At 43.3% G+C, this 19,567-nt stretch overlaps 1 protein-coding gene across 4 annotated transcripts in view; it reads left to right on the plus strand.

Moving 5' to 3' along the window:
* ebf1a (EBF transcription factor 1a) overlaps positions 1-19,567 on the plus strand; it is a 101,487-nt gene that overhangs the window by 47,251 nt on the left and 34,669 nt on the right. For all 4 annotated transcript variants that reach the window (XM_041797288.1, XM_041797285.1, XM_041797286.1 and 1 more), the window contains exons 7-8: positions 15,353-15,434; positions 18,528-18,669. In XM_041797288.1, coding sequence (XP_041653222.1) covers positions 15,353-15,434; positions 18,528-18,669 — 224 coding nt within the window. The remainder of the gene's footprint in view (positions 1-15,352; positions 15,435-18,527; positions 18,670-19,567) is intronic.

A 19,567-nucleotide genomic window follows, 5' to 3' on the forward strand; every position in this document is an offset into this window, starting at 1 on the left:
CATTTTCTCTTATGTCTAAGAGATGCTTAGGAGACATGGATTTAACGAAAAACTGAATAAAGGGGCTGTTTAACTTTTTGATATTTGTTATCATCCCATACGCATTCGACAAATTGTCACCAATTAACATGGTAGTTAGTTACACTGTAAAAAAAGTGTTTGATATAAAACAGAGGATAGATCCTGTGGGGATTTATTTTTCTTCGTGTCAGTGAGCAGTTGTTCGCTGATAAGTCAGGATGAATGTGCATGTATGATGTGAATTTGGGCATATGAACCATTCCTAAAGCATGCTACATTACTTTGGTTTAGCACAATAGGGAAATACTTCAGGTCAGACTTCCTCAATACAATACAATACAATACAATACAATACAATACAATAACTTTATTTATCCCCGAATTATATAGTCTTATTGCTGATGGTATGAAAGATCTTCTATATCTTTCTGTCCTGCAGCGAAAAGAGAGGAGCCATCCACCACCGTTGTTTCTTTGGTCATTTAGGGAGGTATGAAGTGGATGTGAAGTGGATGATGTTGGATCCAACAAATGTTGGATCGTAGAATCCACAGTGAATCTTCAAGCTTTTCTCCTCGGAAAACAGGACAGGCTGAGTAACTTGAGGCTCCAGCGCAGGCAGTATGCAAGTGTGTCAGACACAGCATTGTAAACATCACCAACAATAAGAGCTAGTGCTGCTAATCCTAACAGCGTAGCTAACACGCTACACACCTGCAGCATCACGGAGAAAAATGTTTGCAGCAGGTCTGCAGTTAAAAATACATTCAGGATCTAATAAAGCACATTTAAAAATATTGATTCTTGGTTATTTCACATCAATTCAGAATCGTAGCAATTAATACAAAACAATTCTACCTGAATCAATTTTTTTTTTCTGGCACCTCTAATACCCATAATCCTAGAGTGTCGTCCTAGAGTGCCCAGAGCGACGTCTCTGGTTGGTTGGGTCTACTGCAACCATGGAAATGACAACCGCACCGGTGAACCGATACTGTAGACAGTTGACAATGAAAATCCATCCAGAAAAAAGGTTCATATATGGTCTGAAACAAACACTACCTTAAAAATGACTAAATGGAATCATAATGGACTGTGGGAAACATAGTTCTTTCGTCCTTGTAAAGAAGAACACAGTCTTGTACCTTTGCCCTTTTCTCTGAGTTAAAATCAACTCTGAAATGTGTAAAACTTAAATGTCAACACTCCTGTTTTTTTTTGCTGTGTATTTGGATACATTTGTGTGCGTATGCAGGCATGGATGTCAAATCAATAACAGTTTATAATTTACCATCACAAGGACCTATCACTTTTTATAGGGCCTCCATCCGCGCTCATCAATATTACATCAGGACCCAGACTCTGAGTGTGAGGGAGCAGGAGGGTGAGAAAACGGCTGAGGAGAGAGAATATGGCTTTGGTCCAGTGTGTGGGGGTGGAGGGGGCGGGGGAGGGCATCTGCTGAGGTTGTAGAAAACATTGCTTCCAGCATACACAAATGTGCAAACGCATACCCTACCTTGCATGTGCGTCTGCATCTGTCCAACTGCTTTTGTGTGTGCGAGTGCACGTATGCGCGAGTGCACGCCTGCCAGCTGAGTGACAGTTTGGTATTGATCTGTGGTAGGCCCCGGTGTCATTAGACCCAGTATGGACCAGCAGGCACACGTGGAGGTCAGGGCATGGAGTTTGTGTATGTATGCCTGTGAGTGAGAGGAGGAGTGGGGGTCCAAGTGTTCAGTAGTGACAGGCTCAAGCCTCTGAAAGAAAATCAATCGTGTCATAAGAGGAAGGTTTCCTCCAGCCTCTCCCCCCTCTGTCTCTCTCTCCCTCCTCCTCTTCTCATCCTCTTCTCTCCCTTTTTATCTCTCTCATGTGCAGACCCTTACATTTATACCTTCATCGACTGCCGTTTTGCACCTTTGTTTTCCAGCTAGCACTCTTGGGTCAGGACAGGGGCTGCATGTGTGATGTGTGGATCAATCTGCGGGGTTATCCTGGCAAAAAAGAGCCATTAGTGACAGAACTGATCCTGGAACAGCCCTCATTAACTAAAAGGGCAGAGGGGCTGTTTGTCCAGATAAAAGAAATGACCCCAAACCAGGACCAATTAACTCTGAGGGTAGAGAGCGGGGGAATTGATGGCTTTCTGCGTTTTTGTTTAATAAAAGTTTGATTAGAAAAGAAGCTGATTGGACTTGTGTTTTATTGCAAATTTAAGCTGTCCCTCAGTTATTTATTATTAAGGATGAGCGCACACACAATCTCACACACAGGCAGGCAGGGCAAGCCTCCACCTGTTCTCCTCTCTCCTCTCTCGCCTGAGGGGACGAGTATGGTAGATAACAGTTTGAGTGGGCCTGCTGCAAAACACTAATCAGACCTAACACTGCCTAATTAGCACAGAGTCCGCTGATTGGCTTACAGCAATAATTAACACAGGTGAGAATAATTAGCTCCCCATAGACCTGTTTGTGCTTGTGTGTATGTGTGTGGAGGATGTTATTATGCAGTCTTAGTCCCCAGTGAGACAGAGGAGGCAGAGGGAAGAATCAAACTCATTACTGAAACCAGGCCAACCTGTGTTAGGTGCTCTGCTTTCCCACACCCAGAGAATTAGCCACAAAGATCCACCATCTCTCCCCCTTTCTCTCCGTCTCTCCGTCCCTTTCCCTTCAGCCCCCCTCTGCTGATGACTGAAGGTGCGTTTGAGGAATCTCACCGCTAGGTGAACCTGCTAAGATGAGATGAAACACAGACACAGGGCATCTTTTTATCATGTTCTGTCTCTCTGGTGGTCTGCCTCTTACTTTTATCCCCCGCCCAGCCCACCTCCAATTTCTCTTCGATATAACAAGAACAAAATGAGTTGAAAAATGTTGTCTCTCTCTCTCTCTCTCTCCTTATAAAAAGCTTCAGCTCTCCCTCTCCATAAAATTGTATACCGTCCACTTCATGAACTACCACTTACTGCTGCCTGTATAGAGGAGATATCGAATCATGCTCAGCCAACGCCTCATGTAGCCTCTCCATGAGTGAGATGGAGATAATGACTGAGAAGGAGAGACAAAGAAAAAGAGGGCTGAGAGACTGGCCGTCGTTCATCAGTCTGTAAGCAGCATGGTGTCCTCCATCTCACTCCTCCTGGTTATTTTTTGCCAAAGTGCCGCTTCTTTGATCAAGCCAACATCACAGAGAAGAAGACGGGCACACAGACATTGAGAGGGGGTTAATATTGGAACACAATTGACGGCTTGTCACTTTTAGCTCCTAGGCACCAACATCGCAAAGTAGTTAGTGAGGTGGAGAGGGAGGAAGGAGGGGGGTACATGCAAACGCACACCTCACATCTCAGAGCTTTTTGAGTGCTAAATAAATTACAAGCAATGATGTAAATTGGTGTTTTCCTGGTGTGTGTGGCTGCTTCTGGGATGTGTTTTTCATGTCAAGACATTTTAGAGTGGTTTAGGGAGTGCAGGATGTACGGGTGATGAATTTAACCCACCAAACGGGGCACAAACACAGTTATGCTCTCATAAAAACACGCGTGGAAGGGAGGGGGCATTCACCTGACCACAGATGCATGGAAGACTACATCCTGATTCCAGCCCTTATCCGTTTTCTCTCCCCTCACATGGGCCTGGGGAGGTGCCAGGGGGGACACCAGGCCCTAAGCATACACAGGTAGAGACACAGTGGGAGAGGAAAGCTCATTGTTGGCTGACTGATCTCCAGTCTTGCACTGACAAGCCTCCCATGTTCCCTAGATGTTTTTTTTTTGTTGTTGTGTTCCTGTCTGGCAAACACTTGCCTCTCAAAAACAGGCAGCTTCTACCTCTGTCACACCGCAGCTGTCAATGCTCCCAGCAAGCCACACGAAGCACGGAAACACACATAGGGATGTATGTACGAGCTAAATGGATGTACTCAAAGGGAGCTTAAACGCATATAAGAGCTGTAAAAGCGGTGTTTACGGGAGGCATTTGCATAGTGTTCACAGCACTTTCTGCCTCCTGTCTCCACACACATATTAGCTGCACTTTCTCCCCTCGAACGCTCTCTAAAGGCCTTCCTGACTAAAGAAACAAAATGAAAGAAGGTTGATTGAGGCAAAACAAGGAAGGTTGTTTTTTTCATATTTCCTGTTTCAATAATTAATATGCATGAGTTTTATGGCCGCTTAAGATGCGATCAATTATTCATTAACAGCATGTTAATTGCATCCACAGTCGTGAATATTTAACCAAACACTAAATCAATGGGGTCGAATGAGCAGCAATATGGACATTTTATAAGCTTTGCCAAAATTAGGTTAGGCTTTAATGAAAACGCCACAAGATGGACAAATGTGGGGGAAACTACACCAAATAGAATTAAATGCAAAATGTTGACTTCTGATAGTTGATTCTGTGACTCTTAGCCTTTTCTTCCCTCTTTATTCTCATCTCGTCCTTTTTTAAATGGAGAAGCTGTAATCTCCTCATCTCTGCCAGCCTTTTCTGCTCTCAAAGATTCCAGACTCCTTTGTCCTGGATCTTTGTGTACTTCTGTGTGTCTGTGCTGCTCCTGTTTGTGTGTCACAGCGGTGTCTGGACGTTGACATTTCTCTGCTTGGATAACCATCGCGCCCTCTGTCCTTCTGTCCCTCCAGCCATGACGCAGGGTAATGTCACCTGTCAGTCTCAAACTCCTACTTACAACCGCCGCCCCCACCCCGGTGGAACCAACACCACCGCCACCTCCACCTCCATCCACCAACCCTTCTCACCCTGACCCTAACTGGAGCTCACCTGCCTGGGAGACAAAACCCTCCATCCTCCCCTTTATTCCTTCTTTTGTCTTCCTCTGCAGAACCTCATATGACTCCATCTCCTCCTGCTCTTTTTCTGCCTTATATCCAAATGTTAACCCCCCTCCCTTCCTCTCACATTTGCCCCCAGGAGCTGGAATATGAAATGGGAAGAAGTGCTTGTAGTGAATGGGAAAGTCAGGGGTGGGAAGTTGACTTTTTGTCTGGACCCAAGTGCGCCTGTTTTCAATTACTCTCCCGGCACAGGCAGGGTGGAGGTTTATGCGTTATATGGGAATGTAATTGACTATAACTGCCCTCTTAACATTAACCAGGTGTACTAGCTGAGTGTGTGAGATTAGGCCCCCGGTCCTGGCCATTATGCTGTGCGGACTTTCTGCCTGTGTGTGTTGTTGTTGATGTATTTATACCCTTCCCTTGTGAGGTGCTACCCATTAGCACCAAGTTTAAATCTGACATTTCTCCTTTTTGTTTCTGCATGTGTGTTTATGCATGCATGCATACCCCAACTGCTTGTCCCCTTGTGTGAGTTTCATCATGTATCTGCCTCAGTGTGCATATGGGAATGAAAGGGAAAGTAAAAAAAGAGGCAGGATACAGATCCAGGCTGCTTCAAGGGGGGCCTGACTTTACAAGGACAAAGTCAAAATGGGCCCATTCACAAGGCTGACACACTGTGATTTGTATGTATAGTGCTGTGCAGCCTGCGGGGCACTAGCCCAGGGGCTATCACTGACACCCAGACCAGTGCGCGAGCAGGGGGGAGGCAAACTCTGTATGTGTGTGGGTGGGAAGAGAAGCATCAACAGGCTGTCAATCAAGGCCGGGCCGCTGCCTGTCACTCCTCGATTGAGCTCGTCCGGGGGAGAATCAGAGTCCCAGGGACCCTCGGAATAAAAAGGCGGCAGAGGAGGAGGAGGTGCAGGAGAGAAGCAGGGACGAGACGACGGTCTGTCTGTCTTAGACTCTGGCTTGATTTGATATTTGATACCGAGCATGTGGCATTTGAATGCAAATCTATTTTGATTGTCCCGTCGTCTGATAGGGTTAAGAGGAACCTATGGGGGATATGCATGTGTATCAGAGACACACACCAATACAAAATGATACGGAGAATTATTCAGAGGGATAATATTGCCCACCAATTCACTGACATTAGCCTTTTTTCTCTAAAAGCAATAAGAACTATATTTAATCATAATAAATATGTAAGGTAATGGATCAGAGACTACAAAAGATTTATGTCTCCTTGTGGTTGAAGATGTTCTATTTATGTGGAAAAACTTGGCAGTGTATGTATGTAAACATCCTTTTCATTACTGTTTGAAAATGTGAGCAGGATAATTATTTTCCCTGCGTGCATGTGGAGGGTTGTGCTTAAAAGCAAGCATGCCAAGTAGGTAGACACACATTCAGATAGATGGGTGGATAAAGCCTGTATTACTGCAGTATGGAAATGCAAGGCTCAGTTCCCTCCCAATTAGAGCAGTGACTTCTGAAATGCCATAATACCCATTAATTAGCAGGCTGCTATTTTCTCAGTGATATGGCTAATTAGTCTGCGAGGCTCTACACTATCTGGACCATTATTATTGGGTTGATGCCATGCAAACACACTCGTCAGGGCTACATGTTGGAGTTGATGCACTAACACGAGCACACTAGCGTTTATATTTGTGGCATTGAAATATATGCACAGTGAACACTGCAACAATTTCCCACAGCTGAGTAACCCTCATTTAAGTGACACCATTAACCGCTTCAGGAGCAGCTAAGCAGAGCACTGCAGAGGTAATGGTGAAGGTTGTATGAACATTTACACACTGGACGCCCTCTTCTTCAAATAATCTCCTCTTAACATGATAGAAACAGCCAGCCCTACTCTGTGAGGAACAACAGGGAAAGATCTCAGCCCCATGCATGTGTATGTGTGAGCACGGTGCTCTCAGCAGTCCATCAGTGTCTCCCATCGGACAGACAGGCCACTGACACAGCACCACCAGGCCGGGGAACCCTTTCAATCACTCGCTCACTTTTCCCTCTCTGTCAGGTGGCAGAAAGAAGTGATTGATTTGTTCTTCCTCGGCGGCGGTGAAAGAGTGAAAAGAAGTTGTGTTAGAAAAAAGAGGGAGAGGTCTGGCATGTGTGACAACCACTTTCATAAGTTTATTAATCATCTTCATCAATAATGCAGCCCTGGACCTGCTGTTGGTTGTCATGCAGCTCATGTGTGTCTCTCCATGCATGTGCGCTCACACTACTTGCAGCCCGATGAACTTCATAAGTGTCCCATCACCACTTTAATCAAATTACTTATGAACCAAAATTGACAGTTTTCATTAATTATAAAGGATTATTCTAATTGCGATTCAAATTTATTCATTTAGAACAGACGGCATTCAGTAATGTTTCAGGAAATTTGCATATTAAATGGAGAGGGTAGGCCATTAGCTATGCTAATGTATGCATGATTCCTTATTTTGTGATTGGTGGGCCATATGTAGCAGGCTGGGGGTGTGCAGGTGAGGAATCTAGAAGGAGCTGTAATATGTTTGATAAACACAGAGGGATGCAAGGCCAAAACACACATGTCCACATGCGCACATACGCTCTGTAGGAAGCCATACGTCTCAGCTCAGTATCAATCTCTCTCTCTCTCTCACATTCCCTGCTTCCATATTCCTCCCTCAAGACCCATTGGTGGGAACAACTTTTCACCCGAGAACAAACACAGCACACTAATTAAGTTTCTGATTTCTGATCCTGCTGCATTTAGAAACATAACCTTGAGCCTGCGTACACTCACAGTCATAGTTATGATTTAATACGGTGCTTAAATGGAACAAAAAGAAAGAACTTTTGCAAGCGGCACATTCATCCCCACAATGTATGGGGCCGGTCGAGGGTTGACACAATGCTCTTTATCAAGCTATATATAGTGGATGCATTATGCATTAAGTTTAACATGCACTTAAATCAACACTATTCAATATGAATACATCAGTCCTCCACTGAGGTACAGAGGAGAACAGTTCGAGTATGGGACTGCACAGGGGCGGGCTTCAACATGCGGTCACACACACTAGTACGGTCACACACACCCTTCGGCAGTGCGGCAGCTTCTACCCCGGCTGATGACAGGGCCATTATTCACTGGTCAGTCCCACGAGGGCAGGGTTTGGGCCGGACAGGGGAGCAGAGCGTCCCAGCATGGCAGGACTGCGCTGAGGTGAGAGGGACCAGGACCCTTCATTACTCCTGTAGTCGAGGCCTGGAGCTCTCTCTCTCTCCCTTGCTCTCTCTCTCTTTGTCTCTGTCTCCATCAGATTAATGGGCCAGGCCCCGACAGAGGAAGTGTTTCAATCAGCACTGCCTGCCAAGCTTGTCCATCATGCAGACAGCCTCTTATTCATCATGGCTTTGATACGCACCCACATACACACATGCATGCACAGATGTTTATTTGGCTGCATTTCTCCACCTGGTGTAAATCCAGGCCACAGGTAGTGATGTTATCAGGCTACAAGTTGTTGAACCCAGCTCCCTTTTCTCCTTTCCCACACAGCAGAGATCTCATTGCCTGTCTTTCAACGCTCCCGGCATGATTTCTCAGTTGAATTTTGAATGATCCTTTTCGGATGAAATGGATGAAACACAATTGGTTAAGTGTCTCTGGGACTTCTGTCCCCAAGCTGGGACTGGAGCTCCGGCTTCATGGAGAAGCGAGGAGCAATCTCTCCCAATGGGGCCTCTCCCTGAGCGGTGAAGACGCAGCACAGATCCTCCCTGACCCAGCGTCCCCCTCCTCCAGGGTCCATTTGTTCTGAGAAATATTTAACAACGGGGCAAATTCAGCTGACACGACATGCACACATTGAGCAGATACAGACGAGGAGGTGGATGGGACGATGAACGGAGCAACTAGAAATGAATTTTTCAGCGCAGTGAGATGTTCTATTTGAATAAATCATGACACTTAAGATAGACATGGGGGCAATATAGAGGTGCGCACTGCTACTTTAAAGAGTAGCACTCCAAAGGAATGAAGCTAAGGATTCAAGTGTGCAATGCTCTCTTTTTCCATCCATTTCTTTGCTTTCTTTGCTTCTTTTTGTCCTTTTATCAGATTTATATGAATTATTTTAGTATGTCATGTTGTGCTGGATGTTTCTCTCGCAGCAAACTGGGCCACTGCAGCCTGTCACAGCCTGGTGTCCGAGGCCCAGGGCCAGGCCCAGAGACAGACCTGGTTCTGGATTATTAATGTCCCCCCCTGTGGAGTCGGACCCCCTCCCCCACCTAGTGCCCCCCTACACCCCTGAGGTCAGCCTGCATGGCTCCTGGTGCAAGGCCCCCCTCATAAATCTCCCTAAATTAGTGTGTGTATGTGTGCCTGTGTGTGTGTACCTCCACACTTAAACATATACTGCAGGCAGGCAGACAGGTCACCACAACAACAAGCCAGTCAGGCTCTTGGTTGAAGTGTCAGTGATGCATGGCGGAAAGAGCCAAAGAGAGACGACGAGAAATGAAACACAAGGGGAGGAAAAGAAAATACACAAAACCGGACCTGAGGAAGACATTTGATTCTCTGAGACTTCACTTTTACTTTGTTTGCCTATTCATCGCTCCTTTTTCTCCTGTAACGTTATATTTGCTGACAAATATTTACACTTAATTTGGACTTCATTAGGATCGATTTCCTGGACAAATCTCAATGTTTAATTGCTCTAGTGCAGGGTCCTCCATTCCTCTACCTGCCTAGATTAGTTCAACATGTCCCACAGTGGTAACAAGCGAGGGGAAGTGCTGTTGTGTCACTTAGTTAACCCCCGAGACAAATGGCTCCCCTCCGGAGCACAGTGAATTACACACCTCATGAAGCATATTAGGAGGCAGACAGACTGCTTTTCTTCTGGAGATGATCTGTACGGCTGAAATGGATGGAGGGAGACGGAGAGGAGAGAGCTGAGTTATGGCATCACCCACAGCCATTTTTACTGCGCATCAGAACAAAACAGAGGGAGAAAGCAGAGAGAGGAGGGGCGAGGATAAAGAAATGAGGCACAATGAGACACAAAAGGCTGAAATAAACTAAAACTACAGAGGAAGATAAAACAGCACTGCTCCAAAGTTATCTGTGTTAAATTTGACAAGGAAAACAACTCTTTACCTCATTTGTTGTTAATGTAGGAAAATTATTAGAAAATATAACAGAATTGTCCCTCGGAGGCTTCCGTGCTGTTAGCTAATCGCGTAGACAATCTTTATCACCACAGTAATAATATTTAGATGCTACAGGGATTACTTAAAAGTTGTGTTATAATTGCTTTCCTTGTTTTGTTTTTTATGGGCAGAGGGTGATTTTGTGTTTAATTGCTCCAAAGTGACAAATAATGGCCGTTACGATATGATGAAAGTGTGAGATCATTAAATTACTACAGCGACCGGCTGCATGTGTTTATTCGTTTGTTTTCGCTGTTACAAATTTACGCCACGAGGCTTCGAGAGGCCAAGCAGTTATTTACACAAATTCACTTCCACAGCCATTCTCGGATTTGGGGGTAATTACGTGAGAGCAAAATGGTTTTATTTCATTTAATCCGGGGCTGGCGCTGCAATTTGGAGGGGTAATATTTGTAGCTGTTTTGTCTGCAGCGTATAACAGGTTGAAACCAGCGAGGGTCTCATACAAACAGGGTAGAGGCACAATATTCACAAGAAGGAATAATAGAGGAGACAGAGGTGTTATTGACCAGCAAAAATGTACTTCAGAGATGAGAATTACAACATTTCAACTGTGAGGATACAAAAGTGTTTCTCACCTGGTGGGTCCGGACCAAATAGTGGGTCACAAAGCTCTGCCCAGTGGATATATGTGGTTGGAAAAAAGGTGGAAAAAACTCTTTGTATGTAAGCCCTATTGGATGTACAGTATATATTCATGCATGTGTTTTTAGGTTTTCCTATAAGCAGTAAATTCCAGAATATGTCTCAAGAGTTCTGCTTCAGTCAGGAACTCTCTTATCTTACATTGTACCTTTCTTTTTTTTTTTTTTCTTTGCAAAACTGATGTACAGTTTTACTTGGTGAAGAAGGATCTGCTAAAAAGTTGCTTCCTGGTTACTAAAGCAGCAAGCTTTAGCTTTCCAGGGAGTGCATGTCCAGAAAGCCCCATAGATAGACACAGATATGACAATGCATATCGAATACAGTAAGATTAGTTCAAACACAATTAATCCATAGCAGCATGAATCTGAATATGACGGTGCAACAAGCTTTATGCCATAAAGGAGGAGGCTGGGGTGGAGGAGGTTAAGCTTGGCCAGCAGCAGCGGCATGGTCATGAGCATTAATGCAAGCAGGGATTAGAGAGAAGTATGTCATATTTTAAGTTATCGCTTTCAAAGCTAAGATGGTGTGGATATTCCTAAAGAAATTACCACATTTCCCTGCTCTCTTGAGAAAGTGGAGTAAAATAGGATACATACATGCCCTTCTGTGAAAAAAGTGCTTTTTGAACATGTTTGTCATGTCCTGTCTCTTGTCTGTTTAGATTTTTCGAATAATCTATCAATCAAAAATCACTTTCTCGCTTCAGCTAGTTCAGAATGCAGCAGCTAGGCTTCTTACTAGCTTTTATAGATGGGCCATATATACTCTGATCTAATATTTACTACTCATTTTAATTTGTTTTTATCTTTTCTTACTCTTTTCGCTTTTATTCTGTTCCATCCCTACTTGATATCCTTTATGCTCTTACATCTCAGGTCTCTTTTTCTGTAGTTGGGTTCCCGTGTTGTCTAGGTTTTTCTTGGTTTTTATTTTTTATTTTCATTTATTTTATTTCTTTCTGGTTTTTATTTGTCCCCTGGGTTCTTCTGTTGTTGGGGTTATGTCTTGTTCTTATGCTCATGATGCTTTGTCTTACTTGTGATTCTGATTATTGTTAACCTCTGCTTTTAAAGGTGCTATGCATCCCAGACCCCAGATATAAAGATATTATCTGGGGTCCAAACTGCACCATCTGTCATTTAGAAAAAAATATGTCAGAATTGAGGGTAAAATGAGTCAAAAACGCCTTTCCATAAATACCCAAGTGTGTTTGAACCTTTTTGGAGTACGAGTGCAAACAAGGCGTCTTCAAAAGCCACTCTGAAGTTTCAGATTCACTGTAGGTGCTTCTGGTATTGAGAAATACAACAAAAACAGAACAGTGTTTTCCCCTGTCTGGATTTGTATTGTGAAACAAAGGCCTGTAGATGACGGCAGCTGGGAGGTATAAGCTGGAAAACTCAAATGGACCAAACCATGAAGCCTTAGCTAGTCCAGGTTCAAAGATGATAACACTAGAACAGACAATGAATATTTTACACCTGTTTTTATGAGGAAGAGTCCAGGTGTTTCAAACTAGAGAAAAAGGATTGAGGTTGGCAGACGTTTTTCTATATAGCATTTTTTATAATTGCCTGGAAAAAGACATTATTACAGCAAATACAGTGAACTTTTGGGAGCAAAAAAGTCCATGGATCTTCATGGATGTAATCATGTTTTTGTATGTAAAATTTGACTGGTTTTAGATTGTGAGGACTCTTTTTGATGCAGCATAGCTGCTTCTGATAAAATATTATTATCAGGAGAGCTTCTAATGGTGAGCTTAGTCACTTTTATTATTGTTTGTTTGTAGCCTGATAAGGATTAATTGTGGCTGCTTTGGTGGTTTTATCTGGGAATGTCTAACATGGTCAGAATCCTCAGAATCTAAGCTTTCTGGTGGTGTATAACATGCTATGCTTACAGTTTGTAAATCACTGAATAGTTACAAAAAATCTGCTGGCCTGCCACTGGGCCCTCAGATGTTTAAGTTATTTGAATTCTAGTGGTCAGAAATTAAAAAAAAATTGGTTGGGATTGCTTTTAAAGGGGTAGTTGTGAGTCCTAATGCTCGCCCAGTTGAGAATCACTGATTTAAAACATTGCATGCAAGGCCATGGCTAGGATATGATTGATCAATTTTTGTGTATTTAATGTTGTAAATCAGTTTAATCAGTTGTTCCAATACAATTAAATATAAAGGCTGTAGAGTATGCGAGGTCATTGGGGGGGTGCATGAGCTCATCAGAGAAGGATTATGGGATATTCCTGACAAAAACCAATTGTGAAGCAATAGAGGATCTTTTCATAGATTGAAAATTTAGGGAAACGATAACAGAGAAAGGAGCAGAGCAAATAGGAGAATTATAAGCTATTGTCATTATTTGTCCATATTTACTGGTCAGCTGTCAATCAGATTATCCATAAGTCCTTATGCTAATCTCTTTGCTATTGCATATCATCACGCACTGCTCTTTATCCAACCCCCCACCCTCCTCCACTCTCTGTTGATCCATGTAAATGTGTGCAGCGGTGATTCCAGTCCCCCGACTCCTGGGGAGATGAGATAGAGCACGGTGGAATCAACATGCTACAGTTTTGTAATGTTTCCGTGCGGCTGACTCCAGACACCTTAAGTCATGTAAATAATATATCAGATGATCCACGCGTGCAGGAGATGGAGGGGACACGCTGACAAAGTGAATGAGGCATGCTGACTTTTTGACTTAGTGTCTTCATTTTTGCACCAGTGCAGTCTCACTTTTTCTTCCTCCTCTTTCTCTCAGAAAGTAACTCTAATATTTAACCCCCTCATTTGGCCACCTCTGACTCCACTGACCCTTCCTCTCCTGTATCCACTTATCCATCATCTGTCCATCATGAATACCTCAGAGGAGCCGGAGAAGGACTCATTGGGGAAAGAGCGGAGTCGATGAATTAAACAGTAGGGCCAGTCAGGAAGGTGGAGTATGTTGGACAAGTGGATGTAGTCCACAGCTGTCTGCGAGGCTGCTCCCTGACCCTGAGGAGATAAGAAAGTTGGGAGACCCTCAGCCTTTGGGGTCCAACCACCGCAGTGAAAAACCCTCCATCTCTGCACTTCATGAATTATTGAGTTATTGGCCTACAGCTTCTAAAATATACAGGAGGGTGGTCCGTCTCTCCGTTTGGATTTCACATACTCTCTACCTCTATCTTTCTATCATTTTCTCCTCTCACTTTTCTGCTTTCCCCTGTCTCCATCTCTCTTTTTCTTTAAACCTCTTGTGCCACAGAAATCATAAATCAGAACACAAACAAGAGGGGGAAAAAAGAAAGCAGCAAAGACAGACACTTTTTTATTCACATCATAAGAGGCTTTATCTTCTTTACTTGGAGAACAGTGTCTACCACTAACCAGCTGTCATGCATTTAAGAGTTGTCAGGAATAAATTCACCACTTCTTGTGTTACATCAGATGCTTGTAATGTGCACAGCAGTAAGCCGGCCCTTGAAATGAGCCAGAACTCTGATCTGTCCATTTATCTTCTTTGCTCTCTTGTTTCTTTTTTTTTTCCCAGATGAAGCAATTGTCCAAGGCTGCTTACTGTGTTTCTCCTGACATGTCTCTCCCTCCTGATGTGTGTGTGTGTGATGCGTCTGCTCGTGCATGATTGTATCTAAGGCAGTTGGCTCCAAACGCGCTGCCCAGTGCAGAATCGTAGCCATAACAAATGAACAGTGGGTAGAAAATAAGACATATGAAAGAAAAGCTGAGCAAAGGAGTGATTCTCTCTCTGGCTGCTGGAGATCTGTATTGTAAGCAGTTTCAGCTGTCAGCACTTCTTTGAGCTACCTCAAAGGGAGGAGGAGGAGGGAAGGGAGGGCGGGAAATGTTGTAGTTTTATTTTCCCCCCTTTTGAGGGTTCCTGTTTATTTGTACACGGCGCTGTTTATTTTCGCGGTTCATTTGATATAGTTTTTCTTCTTCTTTTTCACAGACAGACAATAGAGAAGGGAGAGTGGAGGGATGTTCGCGACTGTAGTTTCACTTAGAGAAGAAGTTATCAGGCTTTGAGCGACAGGGTGGGGCCAGGGAATAAATTGTCAGACGTCCCCTTTCTGCTTTTCAGGCCTCTGGTGCCCCCCCCCCCCCCGCCTTCCACTCTTATACACCCCCCACCCCCCTTTACTCCTCCAGCCCCCTCTCTTTCCTCCCTCCCTCATTAAGTATTGATGTGGGTAGCCATACTTGCCATCTCAGCCTATTAATAATGCATGGCAGGTGCTGTTGATGTGGTCTCTCACACTGAGATTGAGAGAGGCAGGAATGGCAACACTGCGCTGCATAGTAGCTACAGCACAACCTCCGTCACACGCCTCTGCAGCTGGAGGTGGGGGGGTCTGTGTCTGCTGCCCCGGTGAGTTTATGGCAAGCTGTGACAGCAGCTCGGAGATGGATATACAAGGTAGCATCTTACTCAATATCCCCGAGCTGTTTCTACATCCAAAACTGCCTTTGTCATAAACAACTGATGGATGAGGCTGGGGGAGTGTATGATTCTTGTCTGCCACAGCGATTTTTATTTGTTTTATTTGCGGTTTGTTGGAGTAGCTCATACTTCCACTAACTCATTTGTTTATCTTTCTCTCTGTCTGTTTATGCAGGTTCTTCCTCAAGTTCTTCCTGAAATGTAACCAGAACTGCCTGAAGAATGCAGGGAACCCTCGAGACATGAGGCGTTTTCAGGTGAGATTCAACTGTCTGCATAAACACCATGGGGATATAAACTTACCACAAAAAGTAAAGACATTTGGGTTTGGTAGATTATTTCTTCATTGTAACAATGCTTCTTGGTAATAAATCTTATACTCCTGGAAAGTCTGTTTATTTATCCTTTAAATGGTGTCACGTTTGTGAGGATCATGCATTTGTGGGATGAGCAGCAGAGCTGAGTATGTGGGTTGTGCCCATGAAAAATTTGCCAAATCACTGCCAATGCCAAACAGTTTATTCAGCCATTAACTCTTGTTTGGTGGATTGGATGATTGAAGTCTGAAGAAACAAGACATATTGGCAATTTGATTTGTTCATTTAAGAAACAGGAGCCCCAGTCGCGTGTGGAAAAACCATACACAGCCACAGCAGCATGGCACCTCCTCCTCATGCCGGTCGCCAGCGTGGTCACACACTGCTGTGGGACAGCATCTCATTCTTCAACCAGCATTGGTCACACGTCAGCCACTGTGGTTGTGCTGCACGCCTAAGCTGATCCTACAAGTGTTAAATGAGGTCGAGGTCAAACCCCAGTCTACACTGGCATGGGCACAACACACATACTCAGCTCTGCTGCTCATCTAAAAAATGCATGTTCCTTACAAATGTGGCACCATATAAATGGGAAACAAATAGGCTTCAGTGTAAGATTTTTTCTAAGAAGCATTGTTACAACAGAGAAATAATCTACTAAATTCTTACTAATTTATATTGGACTGCATAAATTTCTGATTTTGTTTGGGTTTTTCTGTAAAGCACTGCTGAATGGTCACAGAAAAACACCTGTGTGAAAAACAAAACAGGGCCTCCCTCACGCACTGTCAATGCTCTCTGCGCTTTCCCAGGGATAAATCCAGGCACAACAGAGATTACTGTATGCACTTCTGAAGATTAAATTCAGCATAAAAATCAAAATAAACCTTCTTTTGACTCTTTTAAAAACAAAAAATAATAATGCATAGAGCTTCATACTTAGTGAAATATAAGCGAAGCATTAGGAAGAGCTCTTTTACATAAATACCTTCTCAACATCTGAAATAACAGGACAGAAAACAAAATATGTCCCATCCATATAAACATGGTTTTAATACACTTTATGTGACACAAGCATCCCTTTACAAACTTAAATAAGTAACACTTTAGCTTCTATAATCCTGTGTATTCACTTCACAGAAATTCAAAGCGGGTTTTAAAACCACACTGGAATTTATAGTGATGCCTCTCTATGACTTCCACAACAACAACGTTCGTAAACAACAGGATGGATATGATCTGCATTGTCATTTTTTTAATGTTTTACAGTGTGGGTGCAGAGGTGGGCACAGTTAATCATCTGCTTAGATTTGTACAATGTCAATCTTTTTACAAAGACAATGATTTAAATAGCATTTAATCCATCAATTCTACATAGTCCACAGAAGTTAATGTTATCCAAAAACATTAAACAACTTTTTTTTTTTTAAGTCTGACTATCCACCCCTGGGCCATCAGGGTGTTTTTCAGATCAAACAAAGTTTACAGTTCATGTGAAGCTGTACTGGACTCTCTGGATGATGATTTTACAACAAAATGATCTTTTTGCATGGAATTGGGTCCCCATGATCCAAATCCTGTAAGGCCGGCCACACACTACAGGATTTTAAGCCCGATTTTAGGCAAGATTCGACTCCCCAGATGATTGTGGGGGCGTCCCAACTATCCAAACTTGAGCCTCGTCGCAAATGATTATTTGTCTGAATAGTCTGCATGTGTGTGGTGTCAACACGATTAATTTACTGCTCCAAATCATTTTCCCTTGTTTTATGATTTTTGCTTGACCTGTAATGCATGCCAGGACACTCTGTTGTGGAGGGACAGCAAGACGATATAGACAGACATCCATGTTTGTTTTTTTCTGAGGTCACGTGATCACGTGAGGTCATAGGCAGGTCAGCAGGTGTGTCGTCTCCAGTGATCTGACAATCTGGCTGAGTTATCTAGTGTGTGCGTTTGGAGGATTAAAGATGAAAAATTGTTTGAAACTGTCCTCATGTCTGTAGTCTCCCACAGTTTTAAAATGTTTAAGATTTAAAACTCGTCTAGTGTGTGGCCGGCCTAAGAGAGTAAATATGTCAAAGGTTTCAGTCATTATGGCCTTGCTCCAAATGTATGCAGGCAGCCTGGTTTCAAGTCTGGCCTGTGTCTTACTCTATTGAATAAAGGCATATAAAGCACCAAAATATATCTAAGGCACATTGACCTCACTCTATTATCATAAGCACGTTGTATGTTTGTTGCACAGAGAAACACAGTTAGTCTCTACACTTTGGAGAATATTTGAAAAATACATTAACATACAGGCTGCCATTTTTGTGTAATGCATTCTGGGCAGTGATGTCATATGGCGACCTTGTTCTTACTATTGAGTGTCATCCTTTAAAACTTTTTAGATTTAAATCTGAGGACAGTTTCAATAAAAAGAGATCAAGAAAGAATAAATTTTTTTCATAGAGTGAGATGAGTGCAAAATAGTGTTTCTTTGCACAACTTAAAGACACTCATGTTTATTAGGTCAGTGTGTCCTAAAATGCAGGGAAGCTTAACCGTCCAATGTTCTTTCAGTAGGCAACTGGGACCAAGACAAGCTACAAGGAGTTTTCCTGCGTGACTTACATTTACACAGTAGAAAAAAAAAAACACAAAAATAAATGCAAATTTGCATCTTCCATGCCAACCAAAAGGTGTTATTTCACTTGTTAGATAATGTCACATTTGCTGGAAAAACACTGAAATCAAAAAAAGAAAATTCCAGAACAAAAAGTGCAGTCACAGTTTATGTAAAACATGCAGGGATATTTGTAAAATAAAGCAAGATTCACTTCATGTTTTACTCCCTGTTGATAAAGCTACATTAGAACATACTGGTAGCCATAACACCATACTTTAAAAGAAAACTGAAGACGAATTATAAGATAGAAAATGAAATAATACAGTGGATGTGTACTTCAAAATACAAAACAACTACATATGTCTTTATTTGAATGTGGTATATTGAAGTTCCATGGCCCCCATCTGTCCCTGTCTCAGGTGGTTGTGTCGACTACGGTGAGCGTAGAGGGTCATGTCCTGGCCGTCTCTGACAACATGTTTGTGCACAACAACTCCAAACACGGACGCAGAGCTCGGCGACTTGACCCGTCGGAAGGAACACCTTCCTACCTGGAACACGGTAATAAAAGCAGGAACAAAACCCCCAAGTTCTCTTTGTCTTCTTCACTTTCTTTCTGTTTTTTTAAACTCTCCTCCCCACCCTCTCTCACCAACCCCTCCGCCCCCCTTACCCCTCCTCCTGTCTGGCTCAGCACTCAACCCCTCCTGTCTCCACTCTATCCCTCTCAAACCTGCTCCCTCGCTTTCCGTCTTATCTCTCTGCTGCTTCCTCCCAGATTCTCACTTTTCTCTCTTGTAGGGTTTCTAACTTGTGCTAAGAGAGGAGCGAGTGGTAGCTATAGAGCTAGTCTCTTGTCTCTCCCTTGTGGCTTGCTCCCCTCAGGTCTCTGCCTCTGGGCCTTCTACTCTGCCTCGCATAAGCACTATGTGTCTTATGAGGTCTGTTCTGCTTAAAGCCAACACTGGCTTTATTTCCTCCGAGACCTGCTTTTATCCTCCAGCCCTCCATCACTCCCCATCCCTCAGGTTTTCAAACGCACACAGAAAAGCCCATGCACACATATACACACACCTCGCATGCACACTCAGACCCAAACCTTTAATACTTCATAATGACATGTGCACATGATTTAGGAGCCTGCACTGATTCCCAACTCCCTAATCCAGTTATTTTCTCATTTCGATTTCCCAGACATTGAATAAGAGAAACATATTTTTTTTTACTTCAAGGAAAGTCAACCTCAGGGATGATAATGACAAAATACTAAGAAGGGATTTACATGACGGCCTACAGTAGATTGCATTAAGATTGAATGTTGTGGTTAAGTCTATCCAATGACGATTCTCTAGAGAGGAGGTAGCCACTTGTCCCTGCAACTGGTCTCGATTGGAAAAGTTCACAGGCATATTGTAGATGTCAGTGAAACACAGGAAGAGCCTGCACAGTGCACTGGCAG

The sequence above is a fragment of the Cheilinus undulatus genome, linkage group 10, assembly GCF_018320785.1.
Source record: "Cheilinus undulatus linkage group 10, ASM1832078v1, whole genome shotgun sequence".
In the NCBI taxonomy this organism is placed as follows: domain Eukaryota; kingdom Metazoa; phylum Chordata; class Actinopteri; order Labriformes; family Labridae; genus Cheilinus; species Cheilinus undulatus.